An 18,578-nucleotide genomic window follows, 5' to 3' on the forward strand; every position below is an offset into this window, starting at 1 on the left:
TCTGAAATGAAACAAGGCTATGTGATTTATTCATGACAATGTTTGAGGTAGTTCCAGGGGTGTGACCCAGCTATTTTGGTAAGCTTTCATCCACAATACTTTTTCCCAAATGTCAAAACATTGGTACAGCCTCAAGTTGATTCAAGCATATGTAGCTTTTCAAGACAAAAGGGCAGAAGATCTGTGTCTGGAAAATATCCTGCAAGTTAGAGAATACTGGACTCCACCACCAGAAGGTTGATATTCATCTAATAAGGAGCTGCTCTTCTACCACAAAGAAAAAATAAGTTTAAAAATATAATTAAATCTTCAGAGCAAGAGTTGAAAATTTTTTTTCTTTTTCCCTCCCTGTCAGCTTTGCTGCAGTGAAGAATTTCCTCATAGCTTTGCTTGTAGTTCTCCTGGCTAGCAGCCACATTTTAATTTCAGTAACTAACAGGACCAACAGGCACATTTGTGTCTGTCCATAGGATTTAAACAGCAGAGTTTAAACAGTAGATACCCCATTAAAGTTATTTCATATCTATTCAGACCTTACAAGCCTTTCCTTAAATGCCAAATCAATTTGTTTCTCCAAGACTCCTTTATGTTGGCCACTCACTCTGCTGAGGGGATGCACACACTGCACCTCATTGCACTGAGTGATAAGAAAAGCAGCTTCAGACTCCTTATCAAAATGCACAGTGAGGGAAAGATGGTCCAGACTTTCCTTTTCAAGCCCATCTAAACCCTACATATCACAGGTATTGCTTTGCATTTTCCTGGCTTGATCTATTAAAGGGTTCCAGTACCTGATGAATCAATGTTCCCAACATTCCCCCGGGTGGAAGAGAGCACTGCAGGAGGATGGGTGGAATAATGTTAAAATGAATAAAATCACTGCAGCTCTCACATCCACAGTAGAAATACAAATAGGGAACCAAAGAAATGGACCTGCAGCATGCACAGGAGTCACAGCTCTCCCAGGGCTGGGCTGTTGGCTCACACCTTGCTCAGAGCCTGAGCAGCTGATGACAATATGAGTAAGATGGACCAAAACATCCTGAACTGGGGGCTGGGAGAGCACTACCAGTCCTTTCTCCTTTTGCTCCCCTATAAAGCAGCTGACAAAGATGACATTCCAGGTTCAGTCCTGGCTTTACTGCCCATGTTCATCAAGTAGATGTTGGTCAACTCCCAGTGCTCCCCATCATAGTGTTCAGTAGCCAGGAATTCATAAGGTCCATCACTGATTCCACCCCACCCTGTTACCCCTGAACTACCATTTCAGGTCTCTTTCTCTACAAAAAGCTCCTGAAAGTCCTCAGGCTCCCACTTCAGTAAAGCTTAATCAAGGATTATCCAATGCAAGATGAACTTTGGGAGACTAGAGGAACTTTTCTGTCCAGAACCCAACTGTCCATCAGTTTGCTCAATAGCTCTAAACAGCAACATGCTCCCGAGCACAACCATCTATGTTTTTATCTTTTGTTAACAATTAATACCACAAGGTCTGTGAGTGAGAAAGTATTGTTTGATTTAGGATGCCCTCAAATCATAAGTGACCCATAGTCATTTTAAGTGCATGTTGCATCTTTTTCTCAATGAAAACAAACCTTATTCTTGCCATGTGGTTGTGTAAGGAGGAAACGTTTCTGGAAAAGAAATTTTTAACACTTTACCCATATTTGTGTTTGTTTTCATCTTTTTAAGAACCCATAAATGACACCTTTAGTTTTCAGAGGGAATATTAACATCCAGTAGCTTATGAATGATTAAAAGCAAGTGTGTTAAGGGAAGATTGTCTCTTGACCATAAGTGAGTGCACTAGACTGAACACATGAGTTTGCATAAACTAAGATGAGCATAAAGCTCTGAAGTCAATATGTAAAGCAAGCAAGCAAAAAACCCAAAACAACAACAACAAAAAAAACAAAAACCCCAACAAAACCAAAGGCAAACAACACACACACAAAAAACAAACACCACCACCAAATAGTGGGTTAAAACCAAAGATTACACCTGCCTGTGTGCTACAATTACATAGGAGAAATCATGCTCATAGGAAGCCAGAGTTACTGAAATAAAATATTGATTTTCTGTTGGAAGTCCTGTACTTATAAAAGGACAATTAATTTTTAAATTAAGGTATTGGTCATATTATTGCTCCCTGGATATAGAAAGCAGCTCATCTGTCTGTATCTATCCACAGCATTTGATTCTGCTCAAAGACATTGAGTTTTTTAATGAAAACTAGATTGCCAAGAATATTAGAGTGTGATTAAGTGTCCAGACTGCACTTTTATAGATCTGAACATCTGATTCAAGGCGAGCTCATTTGACACACACAAAATACATTCCTGAGCAGCACCTCACCTTCCTTCCCTGGCTGTTCACCTCTATTCCTTCAATCCAGCAATTCCCTGTCCTGCCAAGACCCCTCACCTGGGATTTGGGGTCATAGCTGGCTTATTCTTCTCTTCAAATCCTTCATCTTAAATCTTCTTTCCATACCAATATCTCAGAGTAACCATCCTGAAAACATCCAGGTAGGCTTTTAATTACCCGAATCTCCTCTCCTCCCACTTGGACAAATGTCTCACTCTACCACGGCTCCGAACAGTACTGCAGACATCATACCCTGCTCCTTCCTTCAGAGGTTCTCCCAGCCATGTGTGAGCCATTTGCCCTTTCAAGGGCCACGACAACCTCTCCCCAGCTGTTCTCACCATCTGTCTTGGTCACCAAAGGGCCAGCCCATGCTTCCTGTTGGCCCTTGTTCCAGCATCTGTCCCTTGTGGTCACCATCCAAATCCCCTTCAAAGATGGGAAAAGAGTTTTGCAGAGGCTGTCTGCAAAGTGAACTTCATTGTCCCTCTTATACTCAAGGTGTTGGGTCATTGGCATTGGGTCCCTAGCCATTCCCTGTCTCACCATGTGCTCTCCAAGCCAAGTATTGTTTTTATTTCACACAGACTGTAAGTTCCCTGGAACATTTGGTCTGTGTTCAGAGACCTTAACATGGTAGATGTGGTCCATGGCAAAGTCCTGATACACATGTAGCAATGAACAAAATGAAGGTTTTAAGCAATCTGAGTTGGTGAGCAGGAGACAAGGCTATGATTAGTGATACCATGTGTCTGAGCACCAGGTCCAGCTTCTCATTCTCTGGCCTAATTAGGGCTTTAGGAATGGAAATTCACCAGATATTGAGTTCCCCAAGGAGAGAATCAAATTTTCTTACCCTTTGTCTGACTGTGGCAATGCAGCAGGGTTTGAGGAACTCCGCATAAATGTGCTCTGGACTCTGGGCCATATAAAACTTTAGAGAGCTAACAATATTGAGTGGAGAAATGGGGCCATCATCCAGCAAATTTGTCTGGTTGAAATTACTTTGTGTAAAACCAATAAATTACCTTTTTATTACTTCTTTTTTTTTTTTTTACTTTTTAATTATTTTTTAAAATAAATAAATCAATAGAGTTCTTAAGCCCTGCTGTATCAGCTCAGGTTAATCAAATAGTTTCACTTAAATCAAATGAAACATTTGACTTCAATTCTGAACACTTCTGTTAAAAAAAAAGGATTAAAAAATAAAAATACTAACTAGAGATTCAGGCTCCAGTGCAGGATCTATTCAGACCTGGTTGATTTTTCACTATGAATGAAAATTTTTTTGTTTCTGTTTTGGATGTTTTTGTTTTTTTTTTTCCCCCTCCCCCCCCCGTTTAAGGAGAGATGAAGATATGATGACTTTGTATCCTCAACGTTCTTCTAGGGAATGCCTGGCAAACAAATCCCTTTTGCACATGACTGTATCCGATTGCCTCGGGCTGTCACTGGAGCGATTCCCAACTGCTCAACGACTCCGTAACGCCCACATCCTGCCAGATGAGCAACTCTGAATTGTAATTGTTTCTTTTTTTTTTTTTTCTCTCTTCCAGAACATACCGGTGAGGAGAACTGCTTCCAGGTCTGGGTGGACGTGAACCTGAGTGGAGCCTGAAGGCCGTGGAAGCCACACCGACTGACAAAACTTAAAATATGACTACAGTCAGGATTTCAACTCCACAATGCTGCTGTGCTGGGATGTGACACGCTGCCTACCCAGGGCTGGAAGGTAGGGATGTGCTTGCATATATGCAGTTGTATAGTTTTTCATCCCTCCCCTCCCTGTATCTATCTACTGTTTTGGGAAAGGAGTACAGAAGAAAAATATATAATGTTTTGAAATCTATCCTATGGCTTGTGATGAGCAGAAACATGATTAACCAGCCTAGGAACTGGTGTGGTTTAGACAGCTCTGCAATATATAGGGTACATCGTTAGATTATATTTAAGGTGACAGTGCCAGGATTGCCAGGTTTGGGAAAAAATCCCATGTGTTTTAAAGTACATTGTGTAGGTAACAGTGATCGTGAAACTCAGCCACACCAACGAGGACAAGTGTTAAACTGAACCTGTAACAGAGCTGGTGTACTGCAGGATGCAAACATATCTCTGTCTGCTTCTCTACACAAGCTGATAAAAGATTAATATATCTTCTCTTCTGTGAAATATATCCTCCCCTTCCTGATGAAAAGAGTACTTGGAAACACAAAACAAACAGCAGAGCAAAGACCAGATGCTCAGGAGAGACTCTTCAGTGAGGTACCCACGTTCTTTATGCCCAGGCCATGGTCCCTGACTGTGGCACATGACTGCCAGGCTGCAGGGCTTCCTGACTGCAGGAATGATTGGACAAGAGCAAGCTGCAGGGACCAAGGCATCCAAACGACATGATGCCAACCTCTCCAAAGAGACACAGCTGCTGCTTGGTCTTGGCTCTCTGCAAGCCACAGAGAGCCAAGTGCACAAAGTCACTTTTGGTATGGAATTTCACTGCCCAGCACAGCTCCTTCCTTGGGTTGCTGAGGCTGCCTGCAGCACCCATCTATTTTCAGAGAAGTTCAGAGGGGGAGCGATTGTATTGAAACCCCTGAGGATGGGCAGACGAGAGTAAACTCAAGACAGCTAAACTTAATCTGAACCAGGGATTGCCCCCCATCTGTTGGTTTTGTTCAAACTAAATTATGTTTTCAACAAATGTGAAGAAATTGAAACGAAAATCTACAGTGAGGTCCTGGCAAGTTGGAAAAAGTAATTTTCTACAATTCAGCGAAAATGTGACCATTCAAGTGTGACCCTTTATAATTGTTTCTGCTAATCTTCCCCACTCCACACTCCACACACATATGCTGTCAACATCAGCAGTGCTGGTAAATAAGAGCAAAGCATCCATCCAGCCAGTTCATAGCCAAAGCAAGAGGCAGTTTCAATAGCACTGATGGATTTCACAAGCCAGACAAGGATCTGCAAACATACACAGCACATCCCCCTGTGGCTGAGGAGGATGGTAGGGTATGCAAGCAGGGTCTCCTTCAGCATGGCCCAGTTGTGTTTAAACCTGTAAGATCATTCCACACCAGTTGTGTTTCAACCTGTAAGAGCCTTCCACACACCCCCTCCAAGCCTGGGTGTGCTGCTGTGCACCAAGGAAATGAAAGGGGGAGATTGAGACACTGGCTGAGGAATTGGAAAATAAACAGAATAAATTGTTCAGCTGTTACAGAAATGGAAGACCACAAATACCTGGCAGACAGCAGGGAGCAGCCAGGAGCTGCCCTACCCTCACCCCGTGGCCCTGCAGGAGCCCCTCATTGTGCTGGAGACACAAGACAGAGTGGATACTCACATGGGAACCAGCTTATTCCCTACCTGTGCACTGGTTTATCCACAGGGAGATCCTTAGCTGCAGCAGTGCTAAAGGATTTTTGGGAAATGTTAAATCAAACAGCTTACTGACTATAAGACCAGGGAGCTGGACTTTCTAAAGGGTAATCAGTCCTGGTGAATGTGTGCAAATATCCCCTTCCACATCTGGGGACCAGCTTCTGGTCTAGAATGTCTGCCTGGTGTAGACCAGGGGGATGTTCCAGCAACAACAAAATAATCTGGAGACAGCTGCCTCAGACACAAAGCCTGTTCCAGCACCTAGAACTGTACAGAGCTAGTAAATGTCTCTATATTGCCAAGGCTGCTGAAATGCTAGTGCAATAACTAACAGTGCAGAACATCACCAAATGCCTTCTGACACTTAATCCACCCTGCAAATGGGATGAGCACCAGCAGTATGTTGGCACAGCTCTGACAAGCTGGACCTGCAGAGGTTTCCCTCTCCCACACTGCTGGTGCACAGACAGATTCAGATGAACAGTCAAGCCCTGAGCAAGGAAAGCAACTTGGAAAACCAGGTCCTTCTGGCCACCCCCAGAAAATACCTTCTCCATCATTAATAATTTAATTCAGACTTGTAGCCACAAACTGAAGTTTATGGGGAAAGCAGGAGGAAAAATATGCAATTTATACAGCCTCAAAATACAGCTTTTTGGAAAAAATACTTATATTCCCACTGAAAAAAAAAGACTTTTTGACAAATTAGATCAACCTAAACCTGAAACCATTAAACTCATTGTAGTTTTCTGTGTGAACTGCAACTCCCAATGCCATAGGTTTTGCTTTCCCCTCTCGGTAAAGCTTTCTGCCTGCCAGATCCTTTCCAGCACATGCTTTTCCCTCCCAGTAGGAGAGGGGCTGCAGGATAGCTCAGGTGTTTCATAGGAAATATCACCCAGCCACAGCCCTGTGAGCAGAGGCAAGCAGAAGGATGCAACACTTGAACCAAAACTCCTATGGGAACATGTGATGCCATTTTGAAGAGGAAAAAAAAAATCTCCAAGAGATGAATCTCTACTTGAAGGCTTGAATCACTTTCTGAGTAAATGATGCATCTTTTAGAAGAAAGTACATTTGACTGAAAATGCAATTTTTCATCAGAGATCAGTACTGATGGAAATTACCAGGTAGTTCTGATATTCTGCAGGAGGTAACAGTGTGAAATCAAATCCATCCTTGTCAGAACTTCATTAGGGTATATCAGGAAGGACTGGGCTATCTTAGTAGTTTTGTTAACATCTTTTTTTCTGCTGCTGCTGCACAAAAACAAAAGTATCCATACTTATAACCCAGCCTTGCTGACAAAGTCTCTTTCACCAAATGAAGTTACAAACTGTAAGGTAAGATCTCTTGGCTGGTGAAACAGAGTGATGAGGATCTTCTGGGAATAATAGAGCTCTGATCTGACCTGACACCTGATCAGGCCAGGTGAGCATTACAGCTCTGCTCCCATTACTCACCCATTTCTTCACTGGCCCAAGCTTACTGGTCCATCATAAGGATCTAACTGATGAACACATGTGCTGTCTGCTTGGTTTCATTCACTGTGTCATCAGCTTCTCTTTCATCTCCCTGCTGCAGGACCAGCTGTCACAGTAATTTCTGTGCTTTCAGGAAACAAAAGAATCTGCCATCCTTGTGCTTGAAATAGACTGCAGGGCCCAGCTGATTTATACTTGCCCTGTAGGATCTAAGAGGTGGTGAAACTGGAAAACTGCTTGAAAAGGAGTAAATTAGGAGAGAGAGGAGGAATTACACATTTTTGAAATAAAAGGGCCTCAGTTCACCCTAACAAAAATTCCCAGGGTACAAGAGGTGAGGAGTCACTGGGTCACCTACTCACAGCTGGCACAGGATGATGAACACCATGATCCAGCCAGATGTGAACTGCTACTGCAATAGCCCTGCCACAAGCAGCAGCAGCTCACTGGAAATGTAACCTGGCAAACCTGACTCCATAGATAAAACCTGTACCTGGGATTTCCTCACTGCATCAATGAGGTTAGAGAGAGCAACTGGACTGCTTGATACCAAAGTTTCACCCAATTCTCCCTATGGTTCAGTACCTTCCCTTTTCCATTTTTCTTCTCCAAATGAAGCAGGGATTGTTTCTCAGGTTGGTTATTGCATTGATGTGAACAGCTTTGATGTGTGATTTTTATTTTAAAGGAGCATTCCACATTCCTGCTCTTTTACAACAGCAGCCCTCAACACTTCTAACTCTTACCTTGACCAAAGGTGGAATTAAGGAAAAATTTCCCCAGTGCCTGGGCAATGACTCATTCTCTAAGTCGGGCAGTTACTCTCCTTCAGCATCCTCATACAAAGCAATTTGTGTGAGCAGCCTGGAGGCAAATTTGCACAGGCAGAAGGGAGTCAATATCTGCTGAAGTCATTTTGGTTATGGATTCAGACAAGGAGGTCAGAAGAGACCTTCAGCTACACAGGCATCTGCATCAAATAGAATAATCCTTATACTAATCACATAATCCTCTGTACCTCTCTAGGTGATAAAACACCCACTTAGTTTTATCTCTCCTAAAAATCTTCTATTGCCCTGGAGAAACTCTGAGTACCAAAGATTAAATGTTACAGAAAATAAATTCATACAATTTTTACTTTGCTTTGTACCAGTGAGAGATGGGGGATGTTTGGACAGAGAAGAAAGTCAGGATAGAAACAGTTTTCTCTGCCATTTTCTCTGCCATTTGTCTGCTCTTTCACACCAGCAGAGAAGAGGAAGTATTTCTATGACTGGAAAATGCCAAGACAAGAACATTATCTGGGCCTCTTCTGAGAGATAATATTTCAGGTGAATAGTGTTCCTTCTCCACTGCTTCTCTTTTCTTTGTTAGCATCATTTTCTATTGTCTAATATCTTAGCCAGATGCGTTCATGGACTGAATTAAGATAGAGATGAAGTCTTTCCTGTTCCCTGCTCTCACCATTACCCAAGCTATGATGTTTCCTGCAGGTTTGTTTCCCTAGAAGAATATACTAAACAGGGAAGTTTTCTCTTTCCAGCTGTACCCCTGGGTTTCCCCACTCTCAGGGGCAGCAGCCTGTGGTGTCTGATCCCATGTTTGTTTTGCAGGTGGTCGATGATGTTAGGAGGAAACATAAACCCAGATGAAGAGTGGCAGAAGCAATGGAGGGACCAACCCCAGAGCCCGTGTATGTTGATGTGGACAAGGGACTGACATTAGCATGTTTTGTTTTCCTCTGCCTCTTCTTAATTGTGATGATTATTCGATGTGCAAAAGTCATCATGGACCCTTACAGTGCCATCCCAACATCTACATGGGAGGAGCAGCATCTAGATGACTGAAAGGACTTCTCTAGGCAGAGCCATAAAATGCTGCCATCCAGGAGGCTTTTTCCTCCCAGGAAGGCTAACACACAAACAGCCATTTCCAGATATGCAGGACAACAGCAATATCAGAGCACACAGTGTGAATGATTCTTGCTCAAGAGATCAGGAGAACAAGAAGCCATTCTGGCAGTACAGTTTAATACTATGCAGCAACCCTTATTTTACTGAAAATACTATTGTAACTCAAGTAGCACAAGACTCACCACACTTTTCCTAAGATAACTCTTGGTCCTGCACAGTTTGTCCTCCCCCCTTCAGAGTCTTCCACTAATCCAAGGTAATCAGAATTCAGAAAAGCAACAGGTTTTGTGTTTCCTGGGAACAGATTGCTTCAAATATCCTCCTTAGTCATTATATTTGTGTTTAAAAAAGGCCCAGATTTTATAGTTTTGTATCCAAGATCATCTCTAAGTAGAAGCACTAAAGCACCCCTGGTCAAGTAAGTTTATATGAGCAGTTTATTCTCTACTCACTTGGTCCTACACAGGCAGCACTGCTGTCATAGTTCCGGTGACTGGGATACTGCAGCACTCAGACTGATGTTCCCAGGAGGTCAGGAACTGCAGCTGACCCTGTAGCACCACCTTGCTCTATTCTACTCATGCAAACACTGGTCAGATCATCTGCCATGTGTCAATGGATTAGCCATATATGTGAGATAATTCATGAGGAGCTTGGAAGCCACCACAAGTCCATGGAGCAGAGCTTGGACGTCGCTGTTTTCAGCTACATAGAACTGGCTGTGATTTTCAGTGTGATTCCACGTGCAACTTCATCTTGAGTGGAATATGATATGAATATGATACGAATAGAATGACAAAAACAATAAGCAAGGAGACATTGCTCCAGCTTTGTCACTCAAACTCCTCAGCATAACAGTTACATACAGTAACATGCAATAACATGCATTCTACCTCGGAGAAATTCAGCACCTTTAAAATAAGAATTTTCCCCACAGATTCATAAGGTGAATAGCTGTACATTTCCCCCTCTCAATTCATGAAGACAGCCATTATGCAAGAAGGCTTAAGTGAACAGGAAAGTTGAAGAAATTCACCTTTTGAAGACTGGAGATTGAGGGACTCCCATGTCCTCTATTCCCCCTAAGGTTTGCTCACTGCTGCCTTTTCTAGTGACTACGTGTTTGACTTCAGTGATTGTAAGGAGCTGCTGAAGCATTATGGAGGAGGTACTGCAACCACAACAAGCATCAGGAACAGACAAGAATTGCAAGCACAAATCTGCAAGAAGGGCACCTCATTATTTCACCTTTCCATCCTACCTGACCTCCATAAGGTGAAGCACAGTGAAAACAAAGGTTGTGGCAAGGAATCTGGGCAGACCTTGTAGGCTACAATTCCCAGTTCTGACAGATTTGTTTGATGATCACACAACCCACTTCATGTGCCTCAATCTACTCATCAGTGAAATGGGTCCAATGACATTATTTTGTCTGTCTCATAACACCAAAAAGTGCTTGGAGAGCCTTACAAAGGGACACTGATTTACAGCTCCTCTTTGGGAAACTAATGGGGAGGGTCTGAATCTCAGTACAGACTGAGGAAAGTTCTCTCCAGGCAGAGGATATGTCGAGCTCTCCATTTATTCTCTCATTAAGATTGCAGGACTTTGAGTCATGACAAATAGCACCTGGCTTTGTTACATTTACCACTGATTTCTGAGGACAGTCTGGATGTAAGGTGCTCAGCACTGTGATTAAAGACAGCCCAAATAGGCTATGAGGTATGTGAGATTTTTGCATGGATCTTTTGCACTGCACATTTTTTTGCTAACATCTGTTGTAGGAGATCCCATTCAGGAGGCAGATTTGAGGATTGGCTTTAATCTTGCTATTCTCTAGCAAGAGACCTTCCACTGCTTCAATTACCCACTGCAGATTGCTCATCAGGAAGTTATTTAACCTCAGTTTCTGCTAGCCAGTTGATCACAAGTAAGTGAGGATTTTTTCAGGCATGAACAATAATGTTCATCCCACTTGGAACAAACACATTGGTCTCACTTGTTTGTGAGTCTATCTATCCATACCATAGGATGGGTGAAAGTTTAGAACCCATTTTTTTTCATTAAGTCCTGTGTCCCACTTGAATATTAATGGATCTACTTACAGAACAAACAAAGTCTATCCCCAGGCTAGAGATGCTTTCAGTTTGCAGGTCACCTGGCTGCTTCACAGCTGATGCACAGCAAGAACAGAGCTTGTCATCACCCCTCCCAATGCCAGTGCTCCACTCAGGTTTTATCTGCACATTGAACTCTTTGGCTCTGTCCTGTGGCACTGACAAGCTCCTGTTCAGCTAAGGACTTGCACATGTGCTTAAGTTGAAGCCTCTGAGCCAGCTGGCTGACTACAGAGACCAGGGTCAGTCATGTGCTGTGTCCTTGGCAGGGCAGGGACAGCAGTGGAGTCCTTGCAGGAGCAAAGCCTGTGTGAGAGCAAAGGGTTAGGAATGCAGGGGGAAAAAATGACAAAGTTAGCTTTGCAAGAATGTTTGCCAATTCTTTTTTCCTTTGGCCAGCTGTACAAACCATTTTATTGATTTTCCTGAAAATCTTAATGGAAAGACCCCTATGGATAGCCCTATTTTCTAATAGGGCACTTGTGTCTGTCTGATACAACTGGTCAAGTCCATCCTTCTATTGACAAAAAGGTCTGCATAACCATCCACCTGTTCATGTCCAGTCTTTTCACAGGACCATAAAAAAGGTCAATAGGATTGGTTTTACACAGATAAAGTAAGAGCATTCCAATTTCTGCCTTTCCTTGTGCCCCCCAGTTATAATCACACAGCCTCACAAAAGCAATACTAAACATCACACTGAAAGCTGAAAGATTTGGGACTTGCCTTGCATTCAGAGTTGGGACTTGCCCACCCCAGCAGGTTCCCTCTCAGCACTGACCCCCAAGCCTGGTGTGCAAATCTGTGCTCCTGGCTGGTGAAGGGTCTGGTTTAGAGGGACTGCATCACTGGGCTTGGTAGTAGTTTCAGCTGCATGCAGCAAGTGCCTCTGCTAGTTTTGGGGTTTTTTTTCTCTTTTAAATTATGCCATTCTACCAGGGATTGCACTCAGAGGAAATAATTGAAACTTGTTGCAAGTGTATTTATCTAACACAATAAACAGCTTCAACATGGAAAACCTTCTTGTTGTCTCTGTTGTGGTTCACTGCTAGTTGCTAGGACCTTTTAAAAAAAAAAATCACATGATTTTTGAGAAATTTACATTTCTGACAGCTCACCTTGCAGGGCGAGAAGAGAGAGATGCTCCCTGTGCAGCAACACCACTACAGAGATCAGGGCAGAGCTGATGGAGCTCCAAATCTTCCTGTGGTTCTTCTGGAAGCTCAACCCTTCCAAAGGAGCTGTTTCAGGTTATTCCCTCAGTCAGGAAGAGCTGAGAGCAGAACAGAGCTGCACTTCAGGGGAGGATTGCAGAATGCTCTATTTCAGCAATTCATTATCAGTAACAAATTACATACCAAAAGAAACATGGCCAGAGACTGGAACTCCCCCTGCCAGCAAGTGAATGTGAAGCATCTGTGGGGTCCCTTTGAAGAAGCCACAGAGTATGGGATATGCTGAGTAAAAAGTGCTTAGGGTACTCCCTCACTTGAAATAGATGAGGGGTGAAATTGCTAATTCTTTCGTTTTGAAAGAGAATTGTGATGCCTGGAAGAATGGCACTTGATAGATCTGCCTGTCCTGCACTGAGCCCTCTGGCAGAGGGAGTTTTGTGCCTGCAGCCCAGCTTGCCATAAACACAAAAGCCCATTGATAAATGGGGCAGAAGCAGAGGCTGGAGTCTTTCTGCTGTTCCCAGCATAGTTGCTATGGCTAAAATAGTAGACCTGAACTGAAGCCAGCAGTGGCTGAATTTGGGCAGACACCCTGGAGAACTGTGTGCATAAAGATTTTTGTCTGAAAGAAGCAGGGATTGATGGTAGCCTTGGAGCTGCACAAGCACTGTTGTTGCAGCCTGTGCCTTCCAAATATCTTCCCAGCTTGCTGGGTCATTGCAGGGCTCAGAGGGTTTCTTCAACCCCCATCCCTAGAGCTCAGGGGTCAAGTCAACACAGGACTTTGATGGAAAGAATGCTGTGCTCACCCTCCAGCAATCTCCATGGTACATGCAGGGAGGGCTGTGAGGGCAGCAGACTTCAGGTGTCTAACCGGTCCATCCAGGAGCTGGCACCCCAGAAAACAGAGGCAGTGTATGAGAGAGGAAGGCAGTGACATTTCTATAGACCCCCAAAGTAAGCTTCCATGGAGCCAGACTGATGCTGTTCCCCTGTGCTACCACAGCTTCCATCCTTAGCAATAACTGAGCCTATAAAGCCTCAACTTTCACCAGGAGAGACCCAAGGACAGCAGTGACACCATGACCTGGATGTGGTCTGGGCACAGCTGCTGGGGCAAGGAGCCAACCAAAGGAGCAGCCACCCCTGCAGTCTTGCATCTGAAGTGACAATCCTAGGAGTGACACCCATGCACCAGCTCCCCCGTCCCACACCCAGCTCCATCCTGGTCCACAGTGGTGCTGGGGCTGCACGAGGACAGCAGCACCATTGCAATGGCTTCAGCTGTCCCTGCTGTGGAAAACTTGAATTCATCTCCTTCCCCTCCTTACCCTTAGTCTCCAACCTTGCCATCCCAGATTTGCCAAGTTTCAGACCAGCTATCTTTGCTGTCTTGTGGTTTTACATATCAGGAGAATAAGGATATTAAATCCCCAACTTTCAATTTAATGCTGCAATGGAAATTCTTGATTTCAGCCAATATTCTTTTGCCTTTGCACTTTATTTTTTTTAAAACTCCCTGTGTTAAAAATTGATTGATACCCTTTGGCTACTATTCCTTCTTGCTAACTAGAAGGAAAACACTACTTACACATACATTTTTAAAACTACCCACAGTTTAAGATCCCTGGTTGCATTTATTCTCAGGGCTCAATTCAATCCACAGTGGCATTAGGAAGCGTTGAATGATACACTTTTTAGTTACAAAACTCCATGCTTTGCACTGGGACTTGGCCAGGCAGCTCCCGGAGGCAAACTAGAAATCAAGCAAAAATGTATTAAAATTGCATCAAGTGTGCTGAAGCTGTCAGGAAAGCAGTTTTTGGAAACATTTGATATTTAAGACTAGCTGGATTTCTCAAGTAGCAACGTTGCCTTTGCAGCACACACTGCAAGCAGGCAGCAGAGGTGACAAACCCAGGGACACAGCCCAGAGCCAGCCCTGGAATGTGGCATCTCCAGGGCATCCATCCCTCTGCAGGGACACTGAGCTGCCTGAGCCCTGAAGCAGATCTGCCCTGCACACAGAGAGAAGGAGACAAGAAACCCTCCCAGTACTCACAGCTCCCAACCAGTCCCCCATTATTCCTTGACAAAGGTGTGGATCCTACAATCTGACCCAGGTGATGGCTCAGCTGCCACCAGGGATTTCTGCTCCTGCAGCATTTCCCTTCTTCAGTGACAGTGTCTACCCCACCTCTGTTACAGCTGCTAATTAGATAACATGGAGCAAATGGAGTAAAAATTAGAAAGCACAGGTCTGTAATTAAACCTTCATGGAAAACCAAACATGCACACAGAAGAGAAAGCATTGAGGGGAATTCTTGGGAATGAGGGGACACGAGGAGGAGGAGCAGCTCACTGCAAATTTGCAGGGGGCAGCATGGTAGCAGTAGTTCAGCAGTAGTTTAGCATGTCCCTCACGTACTTCTGAAGTCTTCAATCAATTTTAAAATTCCAGAAATGAGCTCTTTCTTTCTCACTAAGCAGCAAGGATACGAGCATCCTGAAGAGAAGCAGCAACCAAGGCTGAGGCCTCCTGCCTTACTGCTTAAGGTCAAAACCAATGTGAACATCACCTACCAGCTCTGCCCCTTTTAAAGTCACCACCTGACCCTGAATAGCTACTGGGTGTTTTAGTTTGGGTTAATACTGCATAGCTAATGAAGGAACTATAAATATTGCTGATCTGACCATTTTCATCAAAACTGATTTTTTCCTATGATACCACATCCATTTCTAATCAGAATCTTCAAAAAAAACCCACAATGTGAACACCAGCATTTCACACAGAAAATCCATTGTTTCCTTTCAACTCTGAAGTACACTTTAGGGTTTTATTTTGTACTTTCCTTTTGACACTTAATTATACCAACAGCACTACTATAAATTATACCCAGTTTTTCATTACACACCAACCAGACAGAGCTCGGATCTATAAAAAAATGCACTCAAATAGTATCAGAGGCTGCCCTTATATTTCTTACCAGCAAAATATCACAACCAGATGCAGCATTATCAGGCAGTATGATTCATTGCATGTATTACCACCCCATGATAAGGCAGCACACACAGAAACACCTCCTCTACCCCTCCAAGACCTTTCCATCCAACATCTCAGTAGTACTCACGTCCTGGATCACTGCTCTCCAGCAGAAGATTCTGAGAACTGCTGAGCTCCACCAAGCATGAAGAAACCAGCCAGCAAGAAGGATGCTCCAGGCAAGCATAAAGCCATGGTTTCCCTTTAGATGCACATTTCCCTTTTCTCTGGTCAGGAAAGCAGGGTCTCTTATCCCACGCAGTGTTGAATGACTCTCAACAAGACCTCCCAGGTGGCTGACACAGCAGAAGTGGTTTGGTTTTTTCTCCAGGCCTCTGAAGATCCAAGGAGGAATTTTTTTCTTCTGCTACACCCAGGTCACAGACCTGGTGCTACAGCAGGGCAGAGGAAGAAGAGATTTATTTGGGTTTTATTGTCTTTTTTCATTTTTGCTGGAAGCCAGGATTTAGGCAAAGCAAGGAGAACAGATTTAGATAAAAATAAAATTAATAACCTTCAGAAGCAGAGAGAGCCATGTTCAAGATTAACTGCAACAAAAATCTCCAAACATTGAAGGGAAGCTCTTTGTAGAGAGGGTGTCAAACCTATTGAAATAGCTCTTCTACAGCAAACTTTCTAAGCACCAGGTCCCCATGCTGAACCAAGAACACCAAAGCTGAATCCAGCTGCTCCTCCAAGAACTGCATCTTCCTACCTCTGCTCAGCTTCACCTCTACCCTGTAGACAACTTCCCCCAAGCCAGAAGAGAGCACCAGGAGCTTCAATTTAAAGGCCAAGGGTGCAAATTTGTCACAGCTGCCCCAGCAGAGGTGGAGCTACCCAAAGCACCTGAGTGATTCCCAAAACTGGTGTGCGAGGAAGCTGCCTGCCAGGCAGTGAGTGCTGGTACTGGTACTGGTGCTGCTAGGCCTGAGCAAAAGCAGTGGATGCTATTTTAGGACAGTGCTAAATTGATTGCAGGGTAAATTGATTTTAGGATCAATTTACCCTTCGTTTCCCCCTCAGCACAAGGTACCCTGGTAGGGGTGAGGGTCAGGAGTGCTGGTGGTTCCAGGTTTGCTTTGCCCAGCTGTAGGACTCTGTTGTCCCCTGTGCCCACCCAAATGAAGCCCACAGCCTTCTCCTGGAGGTGAAAAGAAAGTGGCCTTGGGCATAAAAAAAAAAAAAAAGTTTCTCTCTTTTTTTAGCATCTCCTGACTTTTTGGCCCACATCCATGCAGCAGGCAGCAGATGTCTCTGAGCTCTGTCCTGAGGGAAGTTTTGGACTTTCTCCAGCTCACCTCAGAATCCTGCTCTCAGAGCTGTATCTGAGCTCCTTTCCAGAAAATCTTCACCTTCTGGGAACCTGGGGCTTCTTCAGGAGTCCCTGGGCTAAAGAAGCTCAGCCTTGTCCTCTTTGGGGTCACAAGGAGGACCTGACAACCTTTCCCTGTCCCCAGGATGGTGCAAGGGTGGTTGTCCAGACACCAGGATTTGTGGCCATAGAAGGTGCAAAACCACGCTGCTCCTCGGGCAGCCTGGCTCTGGGTCAGGAGACAGCTTGGGGGGATTTCTACCTTTATCTTGCCAGATGTTGGTTTGCAGCAGGGCTCTGGGTACCACACACCTTCCAGATTGCCCAAGCAAGGAGCTTGGTTGGCTCTGGGTGAGGAATTCATTGCCCTTGTACAGGAGTTTCCTTGCCTTGCACAAAACTAGGGAAAAGGATTTAAGAGTCTTCAGTAAGCACTCTTGCAACCAGAAAGCACCTACACTGCTGTCTTGCCTGGCTGCAAAATGTCTCAAATCAAGGTCAAAACCCAGGGCTAATGACACATTGCCCCAACATCAGCTGCGCTGCACCCCTCTCCTTAGACATTGCATTCCAATACATCAGATACAGCAAGGTGCAATGCTGGTTTTGCTTCTGCAGAGAAATTTCTTCACTGGAAAAATGCTCTCAGTGACCTCTTGCTGCTGCCAGGAGTAAAGCCAAGGTGTGCTTAGAGGACCTGCACAAGTTATTTCTAAATCCAATAGGAAAGGTACCAACTTTTGGTTGTCCTCTCAGGTCACAAGAGGGCACAAAGCATCCTATAAATTGTCAACCAAGTCAGAGCCTATTAATTCAAATTCAAGTTTCCACGAGAGCCTGGAGGGGAAATAGCTTTTCCTTGATAAACAACAATGTACCACTGTTTTCCTGGCCAGGTCATCCCTCATGGTGATAGTGGAATGTCTAAGGCTAAACTTTTAAATTGATTTGGGGATGATCCTCCAAGTATCATTCTTTAAAAGGACTATTATTATTGCACACTGGAAGAGAGCCCATTTCAGTGACCATGCCCCCTTAGCAGTGATTTATCTGCACTGCCACATTTTTTCACTAATCTTCATTTCAAATTAATTTTTCTCTCCTATATGGCCAAAAGGTTCACATCCCTGATGAGCAGCAGATGCTCCCCAGGATGGCATCAAATAACCTGCAGATCCCAGCCCAGCAAAACAACTGGGAGGATCAAGAAGGCAGGCAAGGAAAAGCAGCAGCCTCTGCTTATCCTGCTGCCTCTGCATGAAGCCACAGCCTCGCCAGGCTCTTCACTTTGAGGACCAAGCAAATATTTAACAAGTTCCCCTTGCACAGTACCAGAGTTCATTATCTGGTCTCCTGAGCTCTTTCAGTCAGTAATATCTTCTAATTGATGTGATCTGGCACTTGGCCATAGAGTTAAATTGATTTGTAGACCAGCAGGAGATGGCAGATGCCCTTTGCACTTGAGAAGAAGTGGGATGTGGCTTTGTGCAGTGCCTGCTGCAAGGGGATGCCATGGCAAGAGATGCCTTCTAGGAGCACAGGAAAGGGATTCTCACCACAGCCCCTGTTAAGTAACAAGGTGTCACTGCCAGTGGTGAGCAGCTGGTGTCCACCATAAACTTCACCTTCCCTCCCTGACCACAGGGAAGCTGGGACACAGGACAAGAGAAACAGGCTCATCCCTTCTCCAAAATCAGGGCAAGATGCACAAGGCATCCCCAAGCTTGTTTCTGAGGAGGGGACCAGACACAGACTCCCAGCTCATGGCTGGGACATGAGG

The 18,578-nt window shown here is 44.3% G+C and overlaps 1 protein-coding gene across 1 annotated transcript; it reads left to right on the forward strand.

Annotated features, from left to right (window-relative positions):
- The first annotated feature begins 4,030 nt into the window (after positions 1–4,030).
- Positions 4,031–9,082, forward strand: CTXND1 (cortexin domain containing 1). The gene is made up of 2 exons (XM_030457437.1): positions 4,031–4,099; positions 8,849–9,082. Exon 2 carries the CDS (start codon positions 8,903–8,905, stop codon positions 9,080–9,082), a length of 180 nt encoding a protein of 59 aa, XP_030313297.1. The 5' UTR covers positions 4,031–4,099; positions 8,849–8,902.
- Positions 9,083–18,578: the final 9,496 nt, after the last annotated feature.

This window comes from Calypte anna, chromosome 10 (genome assembly GCF_003957555.1).
Source record: "Calypte anna isolate BGI_N300 chromosome 10, bCalAnn1_v1.p, whole genome shotgun sequence".
Lineage (NCBI taxonomy): Eukaryota > Metazoa > Chordata > Aves > Apodiformes > Trochilidae > Calypte > Calypte anna.